Below are 23458 nucleotides of genomic sequence, written 5' to 3'. Positions count from 1 at the left end.
TAATCGCTGTAGATTCTTGTTTTAGATTCCTGTGGGTATGGCCACAGCGGTCGGCTGATGCTGGAACTGTTATAAAAGACTGGCTGATCTTTACTGGTACATTGCAGCATTCCATTTGGACTAGCATTCAGGGACACATGGGGACGATGGGTGTTGAACTCCATTACTCCTCACCATACCATCCCAAAGGAAATTTGGTCATGGAGAGGTGGAACCGTGATCCAAAGCAGACCTTAACAGCTAGAGTATTAGGTTCTGGCCGCAGTTGGCTCCATCACCTATATGGGGTCCAGAGAGCACTGAATAATCTGCCAAGACGTTCCTTGGGGGGACGCACTACCTATGAGGTTCTCTTTGGGATACCTATGTATGTCCCAGATCTTGAAGGTCCTGGCTTGGGGGCAGCAGATATACCTTTTGGCATAAATGAAAGTCTCACTGTCTTACAGGAGCTTCAGCAATTTCGTGATGATAAATCATCTACCAGTGCCGCCGCCTTTGGAATAAGGGAATTACCAACAACTTCCACTGGCTGGATTCCTAAAGTGGGGGATCTGGTTTGTGGGAAGATCGCTGTGAAGAAGCAAATCGGTCCATCCTACAGAGCACCGGTCCCATTTCTGGGAGTACAAGGTACCAGAACTGTCATCTTGCCACCGCTGCCTGGTTCAAAAGCAAACAGATTAATTTCCAGTGACGATGTCAATCTTCACCATGTGGCCGATCCTGCGCAGTAGACCCAGAGGTCCCTTGGGTAGTTCCCAGTCCCCTCTCACTACCTAACAGGACAAAGCAGAAATAACAATATTACTTTTGCCTACACAAGCAAGTCAAACAATGCTATAAATACCTCCTCGACCGTGGAGCGGGCGGAAAATTAGCTCTTGCTGATTCCAGTTACCACTTAAATGACAAACCTGTTCAAGATTCGGCTGTTTTCTACACCAACACTACACAGACTGACCGCACCGTCTAGTATGAGCCTCCACGCGAAGTGGATCCATCCACCAGTAATGCACCTGCTCCTGCATTTGCAGAGACTGCTTATGGTTATTTCATCGACATTGACGACTTTTCTTCAGATTCATCCACTCCTGCGATTGATGATGTTTCAAAGACATGTAAGCTGTACCTATGGCTTAAAAATAACTATTTAGTTCACCCTTGGAACTATTTATGGTTCTGCTTGACATATTTTGCATTGTTTCTATGGATTGGTTTTGTGACTGTTTTCTTTTTACTTATAAATGGTCATTACCTTCCTGAACACTCATCTGTTGAGCCTGTGGATGAAGTCTTAACTCCATATCATTCCTCAAATAAGGTCCGAAGAGACTTGTCCCTTGGGAACATTTCAGCTGTACCTATTCCTGATGGGATTGTGTGGGACTACTGAGGTCATTCAAATTCCACATGTCTTCAAAATTGCTATGACTGATGTAATTACACCTGGTGTTGTAGCTGATGATTGGGTTGTCCAGACAGTTGATTCTATGTTAACTGAAATGAACGAGTATTCAGTATTTGAAAGTGATGATGTATATACAAATACAATGAATTATGGGTAAATGTACTGCTATAACAACTGGGGACATTACTACATGCACCGTGCCACTAGACATAGACCAGTACTTAACTACACACAGTGGGAACACTGTTTAACACCACCTGTGGGGAGCCTAAAAAGTTATTCAGATAAATGTACTTTTTTTTCTGGGCATGACACAAAATATCCACAATCATATTATTTCAGATTACCTCCTTCAAAAATAAGAACATTTTGCTAACTGATACAAAACTGATTTATTCAAATTCTTTTGTTTCCCGTCTTGCAGTTGAAGGTTACGAATACTGGAAGAACACTATTGACTTAAAGAGTGTATGGGGAACGCAAGATTGGCAAAAACAGGGAATGGAAGATTTATTTAAAGCGTGCCTGATTCCCGTGCAAATGACCCTTTTAAATGATACCATTCAACAGACATCATGTCTGGGGTTAGCAAAAATAAAAGAAATGAACACGCTCAGTATCCCCACACCGAATTCTTCCTGAATGTCACCGAGGAAAAGGTAGATGCAAAGGTTCAGGCTGGTACCTATAACTCTTTACTTTCCATTCCCGGCGGGTGGTTGATTTAGCCAATAGACACAAATGGGTGTCAGGACCGTTTTGTGAATTCTTCAGTGGGTTTCAAGATTAGATGTCCAGACCCTCGCTTTGTCTCGGGTCAACACACGGGTATAGTTACAACATAGAGTGTGATTAAACTGTGCGAACAATAGGTACACTATAACATGTTAGCCACAGTTAAAGAACATCTTAACACTCTTTCTGAAGTAGTAGACTTGCAGGACTTTTTTGTTGGGTCCTAGAAAGTCACACTCTAAAAGATTCATCTATGCTATTTATAATGAGATCTGGGAGCTTTCTCAGATGGAAGCTGATGCGCGTTTAAGGCAAATAGAGTAGGAAAACTTAGAAAAGGCTTTAGCTGTTGTCAATAATGGCATGACCACTGTGTCCAACAGGATTTATTCCCTGACAAATATAGTGTTGTCTGCAATAGATATCATTCAGACTGATATATCACTTTTTTATCATGGAGCAAAGTCAGCTGGGTTCCATCATGCAGTTAGGTTGGATGTTATAGACTTTGAAAAATGGCCGAGTTCCATGGAAGCACATTAACGGTAGTGAATTGTTCACCGATTTTAATTTATCCAAGGAACAAAAGACAATGGCTAAAAGGGAAGCAAGTTTCACCATTTTTCACATAGAGAAGTTAGAAAAGTTGCCTTTCATGGTTGAAGAGAGTCCTTCAACAGTATGTCTCCTCATTAATCTGCCCATTTCCACTTTTTGTGTTTTGAAATGTCTGAAACATCTTGCTGTGGGCAGGTACAGGCAACTAGGTGATAGCTATATTAAAGAAGAGTGGGAGTTGCCCTTTCAACGATGAAACAGAGGTCTTTCTTAGTGGAAGGAAATTCCAGACTACAGTTAGACATTCAATGATCTGCAAGCAGGTGTCCCTTCACTGCCTTTGCAATGCGGGGGTCTCAAACTTGGCCGGTTTTCTGAAGGGTACTCCCGTCCCTTGGATTCAACCAGCATTTCATGTACTTTCGAATGGAAGTTATGTGGTGCTGAGCGACCAAAGCTGTTGCGGTATACAACCAGGAATTGCCTATGCAATTTCAGTCTCTAAGGTCATTACGTGTTGTGGAGAAGTTTTATTCCCCCCCACACGAAAGATAAAAGTATCAGAAATGTGGCCTCACATTGATACTGCTAATGTAAATTATGGCTAGCTGACCAGACTAAAGGTGCTACTGTTCCAAAAGCAAGTCGTTTTGACATCAGCTAGAGAGACGTATGCTCTCCAGATTGGGAGATCATCAGCTGATATTCAATCCCTATTAACTACCAACTTCTCCAAGCATTTTGGAGAGCAGGTATCCAGAATTTTCAACGCCTCGAACACTACTGGGATTGTCCACGTCTTTAAGGCTGTTGGGTCTGGGTTTGTATCCATCTTCCAGACTGTCTTCGGAGTCATTCTATCGGCCATCCATTCACTCTTTTCAAGTGTGTTTGGCTGCTTTCCTATAATTTTGGCATTGATTGACGGAGTACTGCTGCTATTTCTTCTGATTCGAAGTGGTTGTGTCTTTCCAGCTATGCGGATCAATGGAGCCACTGCCACCTGCTTAGCTGTGCCGTGAACGCATAGTTCAGGTCTTTAATGCTCCGTTGCTGGAGGAATTAGAGCGTGATTGGTCATTGTCATTCTGACCACTCCTATGGTGCATGCAACCAGTTTTTCGCTGTCTGTGGTGCCTCTTCAAACACTTGCCTACAGTGTTTCTTGCTGTTACTCCAGTGCCTCCTGGGGCCCAAGCAATGCTGAGGTCTCCAATGAGGGTTCATTCACGTGCCCATTGAGACTAAGACTGATTCAAGGGCCACTTATGAGCCATCCTTGGTGAACGATTTGGCTCTTTTTGGCACAGTGGAGAGTGCCACTCCTGGAGGTGGACCTGCACAAAAGACTACTAGGCACTACTGCTCTGTGGATCCATCGATCCTGTGATCGAGCTAACATCTGACGATGGGAGCTCTTTCCTGAGGTCCTTTCCATTCAATGGCTTTGAAGATGTTCTTCAAGATCATGACTACTGTTAGAGTGATTTGATGATTGGCTTATTATACCAAATTCAAAGTTTGCTCTTACTTTGGCCTACTGTGCCTGTCATGGTCGACATTATGGTGGTCATTACAACCCTGGCGGACGGTGTTAAAGATGCGGTAATACCGCAAACAGGCCGGCGGACAAAAAAAGGGAATTATGACCCTGGTGGAAACCGCCAACAAAGACAGCCACTTTAACACACCGCCCGCCACGGCGGTACAGACAAGCAGCGCGGCGGTCACCGCCAACAGACAGGCGGGAGACAATGTACCGCCCACAGTATCACAACAGGCCAATCCGCCACCTTTTCCGGGGCGGATTCACCGTGGATAAAAACACGGCGGAAACAGCTTTTGCTATGGGAAAACGCTCACTTTCTACACATCCCACGAGGAACGATGACTCCATGGAGCCGGAACTCCAAATACTACCTGCCCTTGTCTTTCTGCTCCTTCATGACCAACAGCGACATAGGCGCAGAAGATACCGGTGAGTACTGCACCTACGACACGGGGGAGGGGGGAGGCAAAAGTTAGGGGGACACCCACCAAACACCCCCACCCTCGCATAGTACAACATACACACCAATGCAGTCACAAAAAGAACAGTAACAACCCACAATCCCCCCGGAAGAATGCAAAGACAATGCGAATTTCGGGCAAACATTATAATGTGCCAATATACATGTCATACAAAAATATACAAATATATGTATTCCAAAATCACTCATATTTACATAAATAATCCGAGACGTATTGCAGATATGTACACAACAATGTCCGTGCACAAACAGTCCAAAAATGCATGGGCGAGGCCCACAATAAATACCTGACCAAAATCCGAGAGAACACTGCCGGGGCATCAGATAGAAACACTACAGGCACCTCAGAGGGAAGGGGGGGCACCTCAGCCAGATGAATGCAAAGCCAGATCCACGACGGGGCTCCATGCCCATTGATGTATCCTGGGGAGTGCAAAGCCACAGTCTCTCAAGTCTCTACAGTGGGTGGCTTGCCCACTGTTCAATCCTGGGGAGTGCAAAGCCACAGTCTCTCAAGTCTCTACAGTGGGTGGTTTGCCCACTGTTCAATCCTGGGGAGTGCAAAGCCACAGTCTCTCAAGTCTATACAGTGGGTGGCTTGCCCACTGTTCAATCCTGGGGAGTGCAAAGCCACAGTCTCTCAAGTCTCTACAGTGGGTGGTTTACCCAATGCATTATCCTGGGGAGTGCAAAGCCACAGTCTCTCAAGTCTCTACAGTGGGTGGGTTGCCCACTGGTCCATCCTGGGGAGTGCAAAGCCACAGTCTCTCAAGTCTATACAGTGGGTGGCTTGCCCACTGTACCATCCTGGGGAGTGCAAAGCCACAGTCTCTCAAGTCGATGCAGGTCCATACTGGTACTGGGGGGTGACTGGTGCTTTGCCATGGCGGTCTCTGGACTGTTCAGCGGTGCTTTGACATGGCGGTTCTGATACAGGCATTGGTGTGTGGCATGACGATCTCCACACTGGACATTGGTGTGTGGCATGACGATCTCCATACTGGACATTGGTGTGTGGCATGACGTTCCATCATTGCCCAGCGGGGCTGTGGCATCCTGGCCCCGCCTGGGCTGTGTCTTGTGCGGTGGTCTCTGGACCAGTGACGATACTTGGGCCCTCCTGGGCTGTGTCTTGTGCGGTGGTCTCTGGACCAGTGACAATACTTGGGCCCTCCTGGGCTGTGTCTTGTGCGGTGGTCTCTGGACCAGTGACGATACTTGGGCCCTCCTGGGCACTGACTCTGGCGGTGGGCTCTGGACCCATTACGATACTTGGGCCCTCCTGGGCACTGACTCTGGCGGTGGGCTCTGGACCAGTGACGACGGTGCTGGCGGTTGTGTCTGGGCAGACTTCCTCGGTACCTTCCCCACCTTTTTTGGAGTTACAGCTGACTCACCAATCGCCTTCGATCCCATTTCACTTGTTGTCCCACCAGGAGTCTTGACACGGTCCCGTCGTCCACTCTCCAATTTTGGAGCCTTTACAGGGGGTGGGCTGCCAGTGACTTGGCTCCGGGTCCTACTGCCTGCCCTGGTGGACGGTGCACTCCAAAAACCTAGAACACGCACCACTGGTACTGGTGGCTTTTTGGCTGAGGCCCTATGACGGGACCGATCAATTGGAGGGGGGGGTGGGGGCAAAAAGGTCAATTTGACAGAGGGACAGTTTCTGACGAACACTGGGATGGGTAGCTGGAGGAGGTCTGGGAGTGGAGGAAGAGGAGGTGGTTGTAGGAGGTGTCACTTTAGCTGTTTTGGGTGCAGGTGCAGGTACTGGAGGCTGTTGTGAGGTGGATGGATGTTGGGTGAGTGATTGCTGGCGTCTGGGTACTTTGGGAGGGGGCGTCACAGACACACTGGGAGAGGACACAGGGGACGTGTAAATGGCAGTGGAGGTGGTGAGTGCAGGTGAGCGGCGTGTGGTGCTGGGTGTCCTGGTGCGAGTCCTAGTGCCTGTAGATGTGGTGCATGCAGGTGTGTGTGTAGACAAGAGTGGGAGGGAGGAGGGAGAAGAGGAGGAGGGGGACACAGTGGAGACAGTGGATGTTGCTATGTCTGTATGGGTGTGATGCTTGTGTGAGTGACTGTGGGATGTGTGGTGCCTATGTTTGCCTGAGCTACTTTTGGGTGTTGACTTGTGTGCATGCTGGTACGTAGGTGTGCTTGGGATGGGCTGGGGTACAGGGGATTGGGGCTGGGTGGAGGAAGTTGGAGGGGGGAGGCTGGACACAGGGACAATTGCTGCCATCAGTGCTGAGGCCAGAGTTTGCAGGGTTCGCTGAAGGACAGCCTGACCAGAATGAATGCCCTCCAGGAATGCATTACCGTGTTGCAAAAGCCCTTTCTACACCCTGGATGGCATTCACAATGGTAGACTGCCCAACAGTGAGTGACCTGAGGAGGTCAATGGCCTCCTCACTGAGGGCAGCAGGGGTGACTGGGGCAGGGCCTGAGGTGCCTGGGGCGAAGGTGATGCCCACCCTCCTGGATGAGCCGGCACGGAGCGAACGCTGAGGGGCTGCTGGGAGGGCGGTGCTGGGCTGTACCTGTAGAAGTGGGGCGCACAGAAGGTGCCGCCACCACAGGGGTGCTCACATCAGCGGACGAGTCTGTGTCGCTGGTTGGTGATCCGGTGGCCGACGTGAAGCTCCCCTCGCCCTCCGTCCCACTGGTGTATTCAAAGTCTGTGGTGTGGCCCTCCATGGCCATGTGGGATGCAGCTCCCTCGTGCTCCGGTGCCACTGTCCCTCCGCCTGTTGATGCTGATGTACAAAAGGACAGGGAGAGCAGGAAAAGGGGGGGAGACAGAACAAAGAGAGTTTTAGTGCATGGCATACAGCTACCGTTGGCGGACAAGACAGACGCAGCAGCCCCATGGACAACGCCGCGCTCCTGCCCTCTGCACATGCAATTTCTGGGATATGGCCTACATGGCACTGGTGGAAATCTGCGCACATGGATGCCACAGGGGCAACTATACCTCAACTTGATAATTTACTGAGATGGGGTAGAGTGCCACATGGCCTACATTACGGAGGGGCCTTGCCTACCTAACTCGCCCTGGCCTAGGGACACCCAGAGCCCACCTCCCCCACCCAGACACCTCCACTGCACGCAAAGTCCGCAGAATGAGAGTGTACTCACCCCCTTGTGTCTGCTATGATGTCCTTAAGCGCCCCTCCAACTCCGGGTAGGCCACCGCCAGGATGCGGAACATCAGGGGGGTCATGGTACGACGGGCACCCCTCCCACGTTGGGAGGCCATCCCCAGCTGAGCCTCCGCCGTCTTCTTGCTGCAGCGGCGAATGTCCTCCCATCTCTTACGGCAGTGGGTGCCCCGTCTCTGGTGGGCCCCCAGGGTCCGGACCTCCTTGGCGATGGCACGACAAATGTCCCTCTTCTGGTGGGCGCTGACCTACATGATATGCACAAGGAAAGAGGAACAGTCATTACCAACTGCACCATCAATGTGAGTGGCCCCCTCCCTACTCTGACCATGTGGCCCATTTATTCCCATGCTTTACTGTAGTATGACTTCTGCCCCCTTCCCTCTTCCACCCAGCCCTGTCCACCCAGGCCTAGCCCCTACAACGTGCTCCCTGTGTACTAACCTGTTAGTCTGGAGGACCGTAGAGTAGCATGTACTGGGTGAGGACCCCATCCACAAGTTTCTCCAACTCTTGTGCAGTGAAGGCAGGGGCCCTTTCCCCAGACGCAGCAGCCATCGTCGCTTCCAGACCGAGGTCACAGCAACACTAGCAGTGTAGGTCCTCTCCTGTCGAAGGTCAGGTATCTAGTGATTGAACAGATAGAAAATGGTGGTGACGTCCGCGGCGGTGACGTCCGCGGCGGGCGCATCATCACCACCGGCGCACCTGTTTATTGGCTCCTGGGACCCATAGGGTTCAATGTTAACCAATGCAGCATTGCGCCGCGGTCTACGACCGCCTACCGCGACGGTGTGCAACGCCAGCGCTGTTACCCCACAATCCCATTGTCCCAGTTTAGAGGACATTTCAGGGGCCCACATGGATTCATTTTCAACTGCGTCACACATACTGAGGCCTACACTCAACACACATACAGGAAGGGTTTTGTGTCTGCTATAGTCTTGTGTGTAACTGTGGGTACATACCTGAAGGAATAGTGACTGGCTCTTCGCTGTTGTCCTTCTTAGGCACCGTCAGCTGGGACATATGAGAAGATGGCAGAATCCTCCGGTGTACCGACAGCTGGTGGACCTGTTGACAATGGAAGAGAGACATTTAATCGTGACCTACCGGTTTGACTGTGCTACAATCCAGGAACCATGTACCCAGTTGGAGCCAGACCTGATGTCACCAATCCGCCATCCGACTGGAATCCCCCCTGACGTGCAGGTGCTGTCAGTGCTCCATTTCCTTGCAAGTGGGTCATTTCAAACAACAGTGGCCATGGCATCAGGGATGTCCCAGCCTATGTTTTCCAACGTGTTGTCCAGAGTGTTGTCTGCCCTGCTGAAACACGTAAGGAGATACATCATATTCCCTCAGGTGGAGGATTTGCCTACAGTGAAAGGTGACTTCTATGCCCTTGGACATATCCCCAACATCATAGGTGCCATTGATGGGACCCATGTAGCTCTGGTCCCCCCGCAGGACTGAACAGGTGTACAGGAACAGGAAGAGTTATCATTCAATGAATGTCCAGATGGTCTGTTTGGCAGACCAGTACATCTCGCAGGTAAATGCTATGTTCCCTGGCTCAGTGCATGATGCCTACATCCTGCGGAATAGCAGCATCCCTGATATGATGGGTGAACTCCAGAGGCACCGTGTATGGCTATTGGGGGACTCCGGTTACCCTAACCTTTCCTGGCTATTGACCCCAGTGAGGAATCCCAGGACCAGGGCAGAAGAACGCTACAATGAGGCCCATGGGCGGACTAGGAGGGTTATCGAACGCACCTTCGGCCTCCTTAAGGCCAGGTTCCGGTGCCTCCATATGACAGGTGGGTCCCTATTCTACATTCCGAAGAAGGTGTGCGACATCATCATCGCCTGCTCCATGCTCCATAACTTGGCATTGCAACGCCAGGTGCCTTTTCTGCAGGAGGATGATCCAGATGACGGTGTTGTGGCATCTGTGGAGTCTGTGGAGCCTGTGGACAGTGATGAGGATGAAGCTGAGGAAGACGAAAACGACAACAGGGAGTTAGTCATACAGCAATATTTCCAGTGACACACAGATGAGAACATTTTCATTTTTACCATTACATTAACTTTCACACATCTACCTCTATCCTGTACCTACATTTCACTCACTATTTGTTAATTGAGTTGTACCCTTCCATTTCAGTTTCACAAGTGTCAACTGTTTGCATCCTTGAAGGGCTTGTGATGTGTGACATAGGTATGTTAGCCTTCCAATGGGTAACCCATTATGAAACTGTAATTAATAATACAGATTTACAAATCATAGTCTGACTCCATTTGTTTTTAGTGTTCCAAGGGTGTTTATTTAAGTGCTCAAAAAATGAAGGGGGGTTGTAAACTGGTGATGGGTGATGGTGGAGGAATGTCCATGGCAGAGTCCAGTCTATTAGTCTCACAGGTACATTGCACATCTGGGCATTGGAAGTGGAGCTAGGTCAGTTCCGATTTGGACAGGGTAACAAAGTGGGACAGTGGGGGGACAATCAGGGTGGTCTTATTTCCTGGCGGGGGTCTTGCCATCTTGCTCTGTCCTGTTCCTGGATCTCAGGGCCCGCTTGCGTGGTGGTTGTCCATCTGCAGGGGATGGGGTGCTGGTGTGTTGGTCCTGTGGCGGGGCGTCCTGTCCACTAGTGCCGGCGGAGGTGGTGGGCATTTCATCGTCGTGGCTAGTGTCAGGGGCCCCTTGGAGTGCCACGGTGTCCCTCAAGGTCTTTTGAATGTCCATCAGCACCCCTACGATGGTGCCCAGGGCGGAGCAGATGGTCCTGAGCTCCTCCCTGAACCCCAAATATTGTTCCTCCTGCAGATGCAGGGTCTCCTGCAACTTGTCCAGGACCGTGGCCATCTTCTCCTGGGAGTGGTGTTATGCTCCCATGATGGAGGAGAGGGCCTCGTTGAGAGTTGGTTCCCTTGGCCTGTCCTCCCTCTGTCGCACAGCAGCCCTCCCAGTTCCCCTGTGTTCCTGTGCCTCCGTTCCCTGGACCGTGTGCCCACTACCACTGCCCCCAAGTCCCTGTTGTTGTTGGGGTGGTGGGTTTGCCTGGGTGCCCTGTAGTGGTGGACACACCGCTGATTGACCTGTCCTGGGTAGGGAGGTTTGGGCCCGCTGGGTGGGAGCTGTGCTGGTGTTACCAGAGGGTGTAAGCTCGGTGTTGGGCTGTGGCTGGGCAAGGGGAACCGACTGTCCTGAGGCCCTCGATGGTCCGGCCTGGTCATCAAGATCCAGTGGGGCAGAGCTGCTGTCATCACTGTGGGCCTCTTCTGGGGGTGGAGTGGTGTTGTCTGGACCCTCTGGTGTGGTGACGTTCCTTCGGGTTCCTGCACATAATACATGATTATTGCATGTGTGTGTTTCATGGAGTGCAATGGTTGGGTGTTCGTGAACCTCAGTGCAGGCATTCCTGTGTGGGGGCTTGTGTGCTGATGGTTTGGGGGAGTTGTGGGTCTGTGCAGTGGGCATGCTTTGGTGATGGGTGTCCATGCTTAGTTATGTCATGTAGGTCTTGGGGTTGGGATGGGTGGTTGGTGTCATGGGTAGATAGGTGAGGATTTGGGGTGATAGGGGAGGGCGTGATGGTGGGGGTGTGTGATATCATGCAGGTAGGGTGGGGGGTATGATGGTTAAGATTAGACTTACCAGTGTCCGTTCCTCCAACGACTCCTCCGAGGCCCTCAGGATGCAAGATGGACAAGACTTGCTCCTCCCATGTTGTTAGTTGTGGGGGAGGAGGTGGGGGTCCACCGCCAGTCCGCTGTACCGCGATGTGGTGCCTGGATACCGTGGAACGCACCTTCCCCCGTAAGTCATTCCACCTCTTCCTGATGTCCTCCCTATTTCTTGGGTGCTGTCCCCCAGGGTTGACCCTGTCCACTATTCTTTGCCATAGCTCCATCTTCCTGGCTATGGATATGTGCTGTACCTGTGAGACAAATAGCTGTGGCTCTACCCAGATGATTTCCTCCACCATGACCCTGAGCTCCTCCTCGGAGAAGCGGGGGTGTCTTTGGCGTGACATGGGGTGGTGTAGGTGATGTGTGGGGTGGTGTATGTGTTGATGAGTGTGGTGATTGTAGTGGTATGTGGTGTTTTGTGTTTCGATGTTGCGTGGATGATGGTGGTGTTGTGTGCCTCTGTGTGATGGGGTTGTCTGTTCTGTGCTGTCTCTCTGGCCTTCTCTCTGAATTTTTGGTAGTAGGGGTTTGTGGGTGATGTGGGTGTGTGTTTTATATAGTATTGGGTGTGTGGGAGTGGTGTGTGTATGTGTGTCAGGTGTGTGTATTTCAAATTGTCCAATGTGGCGGTGTTTTGGAGATGTGTGTGTATTTTGAGCACGGCGGTGTGTACCGCCAATGGAATACCACGGTTGAAAGACCGCCGCATGGATTCGTGGGTCGTAATGGCATGGGCGTGTTTCTGTTGGCGTGGAGGTGGAGGATGTGTTTCCGCCAGTTTCTCGCAGACCTTTGGTGTGGAGGTATTGTGTTAGTGTCTGAATTTCGGCGGATTCCGTGATGTGTGTCATAATAGCTGTGGCGGTCTACCGCGGCCGCGGCTGTGTATTGGCTGTCTTCTGCACGGCGGTAAGCGCCTTATACCGCCAATGTTGTAATGACCCCCTATGTCTCTTTGAATGCTTTTTAGTTATTGATTTTTAACACATTTTTAAATGTGATATTTTACCTAGTTTTTATGCTTTTAGCTTTAAGTCCAGAGCACTTTTTAGCTCTGGATTCATTCACTTTCAGTGGCATCAATTCTATGGCGTCATACTTGTTATGGCAATGGGGAGGGTGTACTGAATCCTAGTTTGTTTTAAAGGGAAACAGGAGTTAGATTAGCCTTTGGCTTGCAGACTCCTACCGCCATCACCTTGTGACTTTTACCCTACTTAGCTTGCTCTGTTTTAGCACATTTATTTAATTATAACATATAAGATGGCTGCCTTGTTTTTAGTTAGGCCAGTGTTTTAGTTTCACATTATCAGTGCCACCGCGCTAAGGTGTCAATATCAAGCGACAAAGATAAACAAACTGTAGGTGTTCACATTAGGTACTTTCCCTCTTCACGCCTTCGAAGGAATTGTTTACATAAATTACCATCCCAAGCATGTCATGTATTCTATTGTTTGGGAACAGACCTACCTCAGGGGTCGAGCAGGTCTGTATAAATGCACCTCACCTAGACAGATAGTCTGAGGGATTCTGACCAGATGCTATTGCTGCTATCGATGCTGCACGTCGCCTTGACGCTGACCCAGTCTTTGTGTCCCTACGGAGTCTGAGCTAGAGACCTCATTCCAAGGTAACGAGGGTTGGGGGCTCTTGTCATGGACATGGAATTGGCAGACTAGGTTTATCACACCTTTTTTGTTTTAATTACTTTTTATTCAGTACCCAAGAAAATACATATATAATTCATCAGAAAAGAAAAAAAGGGGAAAATCGAAAAACATTTAGACAAGTATACAATACCGCCATACAGTCATTTCCTATTAGCTAACCATTCGCCCAATACCCCCCATATTTCTTGCCCTTTACGTCTCCCTCTTTTCCCTTTTCGATCATACAGGGCTTGTTCCAACTGATATATTGCAAGAAGGCGATTTAACCAATTTTGAAAAGTGGGGGGCGTTTGATCCAGCCATACAGAAGAAATACACAATCGATACACTGACATAGCTATAAAGAGAAACTTACTGGAAAATGACTCACTTAACTCCGAAACCCCGAATATGACCACCCCTGGTGTTAGTTCAATTTCTAATTTGGCAAAGTCTTTAAAGAACTGCCCCACTTTAAAGCGCAAGTTCACCAGCTTCGTGCAGGTGGCGAACATATGTATTACATCCACTCCATGTAGCTGACATCTTGGGCAGTGCACTCCTTGTGCCCGACCCCATTGCGCTAATTTCCCAGGCGTAATATACAGATCGAAGATTGTTTTATAATGTTGTGCCTGAAGGGATGCTGAGATCAAGGAGGTCCGGCCTAACTCGAGAGATTCACAAAAAAACTCCTCTTCCACATTCAACTTATCGCACCACTTCTTGCTATACTTCGCCAGGTCGTCGGTTAAATTATCAGTCAGTCTAGCATATATTGGTTGTATCCTAATCTTATCAGAGGAGATCACCATCTCTAATAAAGAATTCTTTACAAACCCCGCTACACCACCGGTTTTCCGAAGAATAAAATTCCTTACTTGTAGATATTTTAAAAAGCCCCTTTGGGCTAATCCAAATTTCCCATGAAGGTTTTCGAATGTGGTGATTGTAGAACCCTCAATAAAATCACCTAATCTTTGTATTCCCTGTTGATTCCACCTTTCCTTGATATTATCTCGGAAAATCTCAGGAAGAAAAGTATTACCCTTAATCAAAGTTTAGTAATTATATCTTCCAAGCCCACATTTCTTTCGCCATGATCCCCAGACTTTGAAAGCAGCATATAGAACTTTAAACCGAGACTTCTTGAAATAGCTGGGCTCCAAAAGTGTGAGCAATGCCCCATTTGCAGCAGGGCCGATTAATACCTCATAGATACTCGGAACATATTGCCCATCGCTTACTAGGCATCCATTTTTAAACAGAGGTTGCATATACTGCATTGCAGCTGCCGTCTGGTTCAATTTAAATTTGGGAAGGGACCATCCACCCTTTTCCCTTGGTAATATCATATATTTACTGGCTCTACGTATCTTACCTTATGACCAGACAAACCGCATTATCAGCTGATCCAATTTCCTAAACCAAGATTTCTCAAATTCCAATGGAATCGCCCGAAACAGATATAACACTTTAGGAAGGAACATCATTTTTATCATATTGCACCGCCCCTTAATTGTAATATGAAAATTATTCCATCTGCTAAAATTATACCTGGCATTATCTATAATAGGCCAAAAGTTAGTCCGGACAATCTCCTGTATCTGGGGACGAATATCAATCCCTAAATAGACCGTGTGTTCTACTTTTCGTGTATCCGACGAACTACAGTGTTCATTCAAAACTATCTGAGTCTTATCTTTGTTAAGAAGATAGCCCGCGATTGCCCCAAAATTTTCTGCAGCGCCCTCGATTTCTTTAAGGGCAAGATCCGGGTTGGCGGTTATAACTGCAACATCGTCTGCGTAAGCCAGATTTTTGGTTGCCCACCCATAGCGAGTGACTGGCTGAACGTTAACATTCATTTCCAAGAATCGCAGAAAGGGATCTAAGTATAATGCGAATAATAGGGGTGAGCATGGGCATCCTTGCCGTGTACCCCGTTCGATCCTAAAGGGATGTGAATATTCTCCCGCGATCTGTATTCTAGCACTTGGTGCCTTATATAAAGCTTTGACAGCTGTGATAAATCTTCCTGCTAGACCATATGTCTTCAAAGTGTCCTACAGATACTCCCAGTTGACTCTGTTGAATGCTTTCTCAGCATCCAGAAGAATCATAGCCATGGGCTCTGCTGCTATATGTGTAGCATCAAACAACGCTATCACCCTTCTAATATGATCGGTTGTGTCCCTATCAGGGACAAATCCATGTTGGTTACAACTGACCAGTTTACTAATGCACACAGACGATCGAGTCGCAAATATTTTAGAGTAGACTTTCACAATCACTATTGATAAGGGTGATCGGACAGTACGAGTTTAGACTGGTCGGGTTCCTGCCTTTCTTTAAAAATACTATAATATTAGCAGAGCCCCAAGACGGAGGGGGGTTACCCCCATGCTGTACATGGATCACCAGTTTCAACAACACTGGTAAAAGCATACTCTTAAAGCATTTATATAACTCTAAAGGAATGCCATCTGGCCCCACAGCCTTCCCATTTGGAAGCGCTTCAAGCGCATCTGACAGTTCTTCCTTTGTCACCTCCTGCCCCAATGTTATTTGATCCGCTGTGGTAATCCGACCACCCGAGTCAACGTCAGCCAGTGACTATCAATATGCTCCTGTCCAGTGTTGACAGCGCCATATAATTCTATGTAGTATTCTCAGAAAGCTTCTCTGATGGCATCAGGTCCCATAACTATCAGCCCAGTTTTGTTTTGCACTTCCAAAACTGAGCCTGAAGAAGCCCTTTGACGAGTTTGCATTGCTAAAATATGCCCTGCTTTCTCACTGAATTCATAGCATTCCCTTCGCTTTGTTAAAACAATTTTGGCTGTCTGCTCGGTTGAATGTTTTCCTAATAGCATTTTAGCTATTGATACCTGGTGAAGGGCGTCCTCAACCCCAACATCATTCTTGATCGCCCCAATAAGCTGCTCTTCAGCTGCTTGTAATTCCCCCATGAGTACATGACACTGGGCTGCTGCTTGTTTTTGTTGCCTTACGCTGAAGCCGAGAGTTACCCCACTTATAGCTTCCTTTAATGTGTCCCACACTATATTGGGGCAGTTCCCACGTTAAAATCCAAAAATTCCTTCAACCGCATATTCATTTGCTGTATATACAGGGGGTTATTCAGCAAAGCCCTCTCAAAGGTCCAGTTCTTCCTAAATCTCTGCCAGTCTCTAACCCTGACCTCTAATACTAATGGATTATGATCCGCCATAAAATGAGGGTATTGCTTAATCTCCAATTCATCTAGAAATATAGGAGAAACAAGAAAATAATCTAATCGAGAAAATTTCCTGTGAGGTGCAGAAAAATAGGTATACCCCGGACTTGGCCTCTCCAAAGCCGGCCATACATCTATTAGCCCAACTTCCCTTTGCATATTCTTAAGGGCCTGAAAAACTCTAGGCTTCCGCCCCAGGTATCTTTCCTTCCTAACGTCTCTTAAATTCTGTAATCCGTCCCACGACAAATCAAATAAGGAGGGATCATCATCCACTGAGCCATATAATGAACATAACGTGAATCTGACATTGCCGAATGAACACTCCATTAATACCCATCTCCCAATTACATCTACTTTCCTCCGAGTAATGGTGCAGCTAGTATTAAATGTCAAGATAGCATCCCCCTATGTTTTAGACATCTGTTCAGTACACCCTAACCGACGCAGACCCAAAGTCTCAAACAATTTTCTATCTGCCTTTTCTGTATGCGTCTCTTGCAAGCAATAAATGTCCGCTTTCAATATCCTCAGGTCATCTGCAATTTTCTTCCTCTTGTGGGGGTTATTTAGACCACATACATTTATAGTTGCTATCTGGATTGTCGACATATAGATAGGTTTGGTTAATTTTGCTTGACTGACTCACCCTTACCAATATCCAATTTACAGTTTATACAAACATGCTTGATTCTGCATCCCTGCCCCTTCATTACCATTTTCATAGCACGAGTTCATAAAAGCGAGGCAGTTTGTACTTGCTGATCATGTCTTGGTCTGGATTTCTTTAGGTATGAATTTTTCCCTTTTATTCCCCCCGTGACAGCTTGCCCCCTCCCCCACCCACACCCATAACCCCGCCCCCACCTCCACCCCCCTTAACCATCTCTCCACCCCCTCTCACTCCCTCCCCCTTCCCCAACACCCCACCATTAACACCTCTCCCCTTCTCCAACCCACTCTCCCTTCCTCTCCCCCCCACCCCTCCCCAGAGGCAATCAGACCAATGTTGGCCTGAATGTTGGTGTCGCCTAGGTGCAGACCGCCACCCCACCCCAGACTATCCTGCCACCCAAGCTTGCTCCCTCAAGAACACCAAAACTTTCTTAAACCATATCCCCTTCGAAATCCTTACATTATGTTGTTTTAAGCACAAGTAAATATTCTTTAGCCTGAACCTCTGAATTAAACAGTCTAACTTTCCCATTGATCACAGTCTTTAAATGAGCGGGTGCAAGTAAATACGCCTCTCCACCTTTGTCCTGAAAAGATCTGATCAGCTGCCGCAGCCTCCACCTTCGCTCTACAGTGACATGGCAATAATCAGGTCGAGTGAAGAAGGTTTCCCCCTCCCCACTTGGTGGGGCATCGGGCGGGCTTTTTCAAATATAGCCTGTCTCGTGAGGTAGTTCCCAAAATAGACCAATATAGCTCTGGGGTGTTTAGCCTCTTCTTTGCGACCCTCTCGACGTACTACCTGGTACCGATGCACCCGTTGGACCTCACACTCCCAGTCGGTGAGTTCTGGAAATGCATATTGCAGCATTTTAATCATATATGCCCTGATGTTATTGCCTTCTATTCCTTCTTTAATGTCTAAGAAACGTAAATTGTTCCTCCTCTGCCTATTCTCCTGATCTTCCAGTTTCCACATAATATCAGTTAATTGTCCATCATGTGATGCAGTTTGTACTCTTAGAGCATCAATATCTGCTTCTACTGCCATCGTCCTCTCCTCCATTGTGCTTAGTTTCCCTTCGATTTCTGCACATGATTTTACCACCTTGTGGACAGTTCCTTGTAGATGTTTTGTAGCCATCCTTGCCCGTCGACTTTCTGCTCTTGTCTCCTTAATCGAGTCATATATAGACTGTAACATTTCTGAGTCTTTATGCATAGCTCCAGTGCTAGAAACCGCACTACATACCAGTGCATCACCCCTCTTCTCCGCGTTAGCCTTGGGAGTATGCACCTCCGCTGTGTTCACCAGATTAGTTCCTGAGTAGTCCCATTTAAGTGCTTTCCTGGTCTGGGCGGAGGGCTCCACGCCATCTCTAATGGGGGCCCGCTCCTTGCTTTCTCGTCATCGCTGTCGCACTGTGGACTCTGCTAGTGATAAGAAAGTTGCAGATTCGGAGGATATGCTAGCTCCAGTTTCACTCGAGCCTTGATCACTGTTGGTGGAGTCTGAATCTTCTGTCAAGGAATAAAATTTATCGCCTCCATCTTTAGGCCACTCAGGCCCCTTTCCTTTGCCCCAGTTGCTTTGAGTCCCGCGATCAATGTTTGGGCCATATGAGTTAGATTCCCCTCATCGCCCATCAATGGGCTAGTGGCTTTCCCTTGGCTAGCTTGAGAGGAAACGTAGGTTTCTTGCTCCTCAAATCCTGGCTGAACATTTTCCCCAGGGAGTGTATGTATTTCCGCATACTTTAATGACCTAGAAGGATCCTTTCCACCCTCGGGCAACTCAATCTCAGGAACATCCAGAACTTCAGGAGCTTGCAACCGGTTCAGGAGAGAGTCCTTTTCGTTGCTTGCATCATCAGGATGCATCTTCCCTTCACTATCGGCCCCAAGTTTCCCGCTTAGTATTGATTGAGTATCAACTTGAGAAGGCACAGTGTGCACGAAATTGTCTTCTTGCGAGCCCCCCTTCCAAAAGCCCGTAATCATAGGTTGTGTCTTGTCTCCCCCAAGGGAAGATGATAGGGGAGCGCTGCTCTTGACATCCTTACTTATTCCTGTGGACAGTTTTCCACTCAATTTCCCAAGTGTCGAGGTTGGGTGTCTGGTTCCGGGGGCCATTTTGCCATTAGGTTTCTTAGTCCACGCCGCTCGAGCACCCTCTCCTTTCTCCCCAAGGTTTCGGTTATTTTTTGGTGCCATAATGCTGTTAAGGCCGCCAAAAAATGCGTCACAAACTTCTCCAAATCGCGTTAACCAGGATTGCACACCCCACACAAACAAGCAAAAAGTATTTGAAGGGTGAAGGTTCGCTAGCTTCAGGAAGACCTGGCCATGCATGTCCAGATAAACTTATCAAGTCCTCTATGTACTTCAAAAATATTCACCATCGATCTTCATCATTTTAAAAACACCTTGCTGCCGATATAAATATCCCATTTAGGGGATATGGCACTTCAGCTCGCTCCTCCTCATTTGCTGTGTCCTCTAATATTCAGACCAGGTCAGGCCAGGTCAAGGCTCCATACCTTAGAGCAAGAGAGGAATGGGGCTGCCTCGTGCACTGCGGTGTGATCCTTTGCTCTCAGCATCTAAAAAAAAAACATTTACGGCTATGAAGCCCCCACCACAGACCAGATTCTATACCTTGTTGTGAAGGTATGGAATCTTCCGCACTTGCACTGCTTCCCGGCTCTCTGTGCTCTCAACAGCAGCAAACGCAAACCCCTGGGAGCAGAGCGAGGGGGGCTCTGATCCGGGGGGGCCCTCCGCTACATCGAGCGGAAAGAAAAAGGCTTCCAACCAAAGATTCCCAACATGTCTTCCCCCGGCCTGCGCCGCTCTTAACTGCCGGCGTCTGCGGTGGGCAGGGCCTGATGGCTGTGTCTAAGCAAACACCATCTCGCCTCCTCCCACAGGTTTATCACACCAAGCTCTCTTTTAGGTTAGAGTTTAGGTGCATGACATTAGGGTATTAGGACATATTTCACACTTTATGTCCTTTCATGTTATTGGAAGATGGTGGGGGTCTTTGTATTAATGACTGTTGTCTTTACCATTCTGTTTCTGCATTATTCATTATCCTAATCATTGCAGCCCATGCAATCGTAGTTTGCAGTTTAGTTAAATAAAACCTATTGAAACCTTAATGCATCTTCTTCATTGCCTGTGTTTTCTTGAGACATGTTGTTCGTGTGAGAAAGGGGTACTCTCTGTTTAACCACGACACTCCCCGAGATGTCATACTCTTGACTCCATGCGTAAAGGCTGCCACAAATCACCTTTTACTGTTTGAGTTTTTGGTGAGGAGCTGCTTGTGAGCCGGGAGCGTTGGGACGACAGTTGTGACTCATAGGACAGGCATAGTCGACTATAAACATAAGTACTGTCATCCTTAAACCGGAAGTCCTGCCTAGAGCAAGAGTCAAACTATGACGGTTTGATGATGGTGGGGGAGGTGGTTGGGAATTTCGTCATAGAACGTGTTGCCGTAGTCAAGTCTCTTGGTGATTAGGGCTTGAGTGACGAAATGTCTGGTGTTCTTAGGGATACACATGAAGATTTTTTTGAGGATGCATAGCGTGTGGAAACAGGACGAGTTAACTGCGTTCACCTGTGTGGCTGTGTTGAGTTTGTCATCTAATATGATCGCTAGGTAATGAGTGGTTGGTGAGTGATGGAGTGGGACAGAGCTTTGATGGCCATCCGGTGGAGTCTCAGGGGGAGTGCTTGTTCCTGAAGATCAGCATTTCTGTCTTATCTGTGTTGAGTTTCAGGCAATTGGTTCTCATCCATTCTGGATCATGCATTTGGTGATGTTGGATCTGAAATTACATATTAGAAAATATGACCGAGGTACTAAGGGATAATAACATCATTGTGATATGCCCCACTGCTACCAAGATCAAATTTAATATAAGGTCTGCTATAAAGAACACTTACACAATATCACAATGTAAGAAGGAAATGCAATTCTCCAAAGAACGAATGTCTAGAATTTCAAAATAGAATTCATTTTTTTCAGAGAGCGTTTTAATATCAGAATCAAACAAGGAGTGCTTTAAGTTTATACAATTAGTGACATCATTCTTTAGTTTGCTGTCAATGATTATAAACCGAGAGTTTCATAGCAGAAAGAGGAGTTATCAGTCAAATACTTAGGGCTTGATTCACTAAGTCCATTAAGGTTATAAAATTGCATTTATCACCAATAAACTTGCACTCAGGTAGTTACAAAAGGATACTTATCAGACATAAATCAATTTGCCACAGTTTAATTGTATGTCACAACTGTATACAATTTCATGGGGGTAACCCCCCCCCTGGGGAAGGGGGATTTGAGTTGTGGGGTTATTACCAGCTATCTTAGCCTTGCGAGTTTGTGAGCTGCAAAACATATGCAAATTTGTAATATGAGAGTCAACAATGGAGCCGTTTTTTGGATTTAACTTTTTAACATTTTTATTTTATTTACAGCTAAAAAAGGCTTTATGAATCATGTCTAATACGCACCTTACATAATAATGTGAGTTTCTCAGCTTTCCATTCAGGGGCCTTTTTGCTTTTTTGATGCTATTACGTTGGGAAGATCTTTTTAGGCCATTTTCTGGCTAGTAATTATTGTATTTCCACTGACCACAAATGTTCTAAATTGACCAAAGTTTGTTGAATCACTCCTGATGGAGCATTGTCCACAAAAACACAGACAATGATATCAGTACCTGACACAAGTGAAAGCTACAGCAACTTATTTTTGTTAGGCCTGTCCTGATTTTCATTGGTTCTCTTTCTTGTTTTTTATACAGGTGGGTTACTTCTCTTCATGCTCAGTTCTTAGTGACAAGTTCCAGTTCCCTTCCTTTCTCCGTACTATTCCAAGTGATGTGTATCAGTCCAAGGCAATGGCACAACTTGTCATATATTTTGGGTGGACCTGGGTTGGAACCATAGCAGCAGATGATGACTACGGGAAATATGGAATCAAGCTGTTCAAAGAGGAAGTGGAGAAGGTTGGCATATGTATCGCTTTCTCTGAAACCCTACCCCGAATATATAATAAGGATGCAATCCAGAAGATTGTGGAAGTTGTGAGAAAATCTACAGCAAATGTGATTGTCGTATTTTCAACGGATATCGATCTTAGTGCTTTAATGGAAGAAATGGCAAACACAAACATTACTGGCAAAACATGGATCGCAAGTGAGGCCTGGATCACTTCCGCACTGATCGCCAAGCCAAGTTACTCTCACCTCCTTCGTGGAACCATAGGATTTGCAGTTCGGAAGGGTAACATACCAAATTTTGAGCAGTTTCTCCATGAAACACATCCAGAGAACACTGAAGATGATCTGCTCTATGAGTTTTGGGAGAATGCCTTTAACTGCACATACCATGCTGATAGAAAAGCTTTATACACAGACAGAGTCAATGACACCATTACACGCGAAAGCCATATTTCTTCTAGACATTGTACAGAAAATGAGAAGCTACGAGATATTAACAACACATATACAGATGTGTCCGAGCTCAGAATAACATACAGTGTTTACAAAGCGGTGTACACCATTGCTCATGCTCTTCATGATTTAGACACATGTGTGGCAGGAGACGGACCATTCCCATCAAAGTCATGTGCTTATATTCTTGACTTCGAGCCATGGCAGGTATGTATGTATTTTTTATTAACAGGTGAATACAATACTGTCAATCACTGTTTATGCTTTGATCAATTTTCTAGAGGTGCCTTTCTAGTAATATAATATTACACAAGTTTGTACTCAGAATCTTTACTGCTAACATAATGGCAAGGTAAGTATAGATTTGTAACAGTTAAAAAATAATATTGACGGTGGTGGTCGATATTCTGAACACAATATTATTGCAGAACATGAGGACAAAAGTTGTCGCTCGGTTTTGTGACATACAACCAAGAAATTCCAGCTGTCAAACAGCACATGCCAAAGTCTCGATTTGTAATATGGAAAACCTCGCGAAGACACACTCATTTTTCCACTCAAGAGTCAGAATAACACCAAAGATCGATTTTCATATTTTTTCGTATTCTGACATTGGACTTAATTGGCCACAACGGCCAGAACCTTTTGCACAATGACGTCCCCTCACAAAAGATTAAAGGTCAGTGATTGCTCCCGTAGGTTTACTCTAATTTTTAGAACAAATAGACATCTGTTTGGAATTCATATCATATTGTAAGAGTACGCCTGGAGAACTGTGGTAGTTGTAGTTTCCCAGGAGTGCTCACATCAACATTTACACATGTT

At 47.1% G+C, this 23458-nt stretch overlaps 1 protein-coding gene across 1 annotated transcript in view; it reads left to right on the top strand.

The window, feature by feature from the left end:
- Positions 1 to 23458, top strand: part of LOC138265514 (vomeronasal type-2 receptor 1-like) — a 209543-nt gene that overhangs the window by 135599 nt on the left and 50486 nt on the right. The window contains exon 3 of the mRNA XM_069213298.1: positions 21983 to 22840. Coding sequence (XP_069069399.1) covers positions 21983 to 22840 — 858 coding nt within the window. The remainder of the gene's footprint in view (positions 1 to 21982; positions 22841 to 23458) is intronic.

The sequence above is a fragment of the Pleurodeles waltl genome, chromosome 11 (assembly GCF_031143425.1).
Source record: "Pleurodeles waltl isolate 20211129_DDA chromosome 11, aPleWal1.hap1.20221129, whole genome shotgun sequence".
In the NCBI taxonomy this organism is placed as follows: Eukaryota; Metazoa; Chordata; class Amphibia; order Caudata; family Salamandridae; genus Pleurodeles; species Pleurodeles waltl.
Note: the sequence above shows the minus strand (reverse complement) of the source record. Positions and strands in the feature narration are given on the sequence as shown.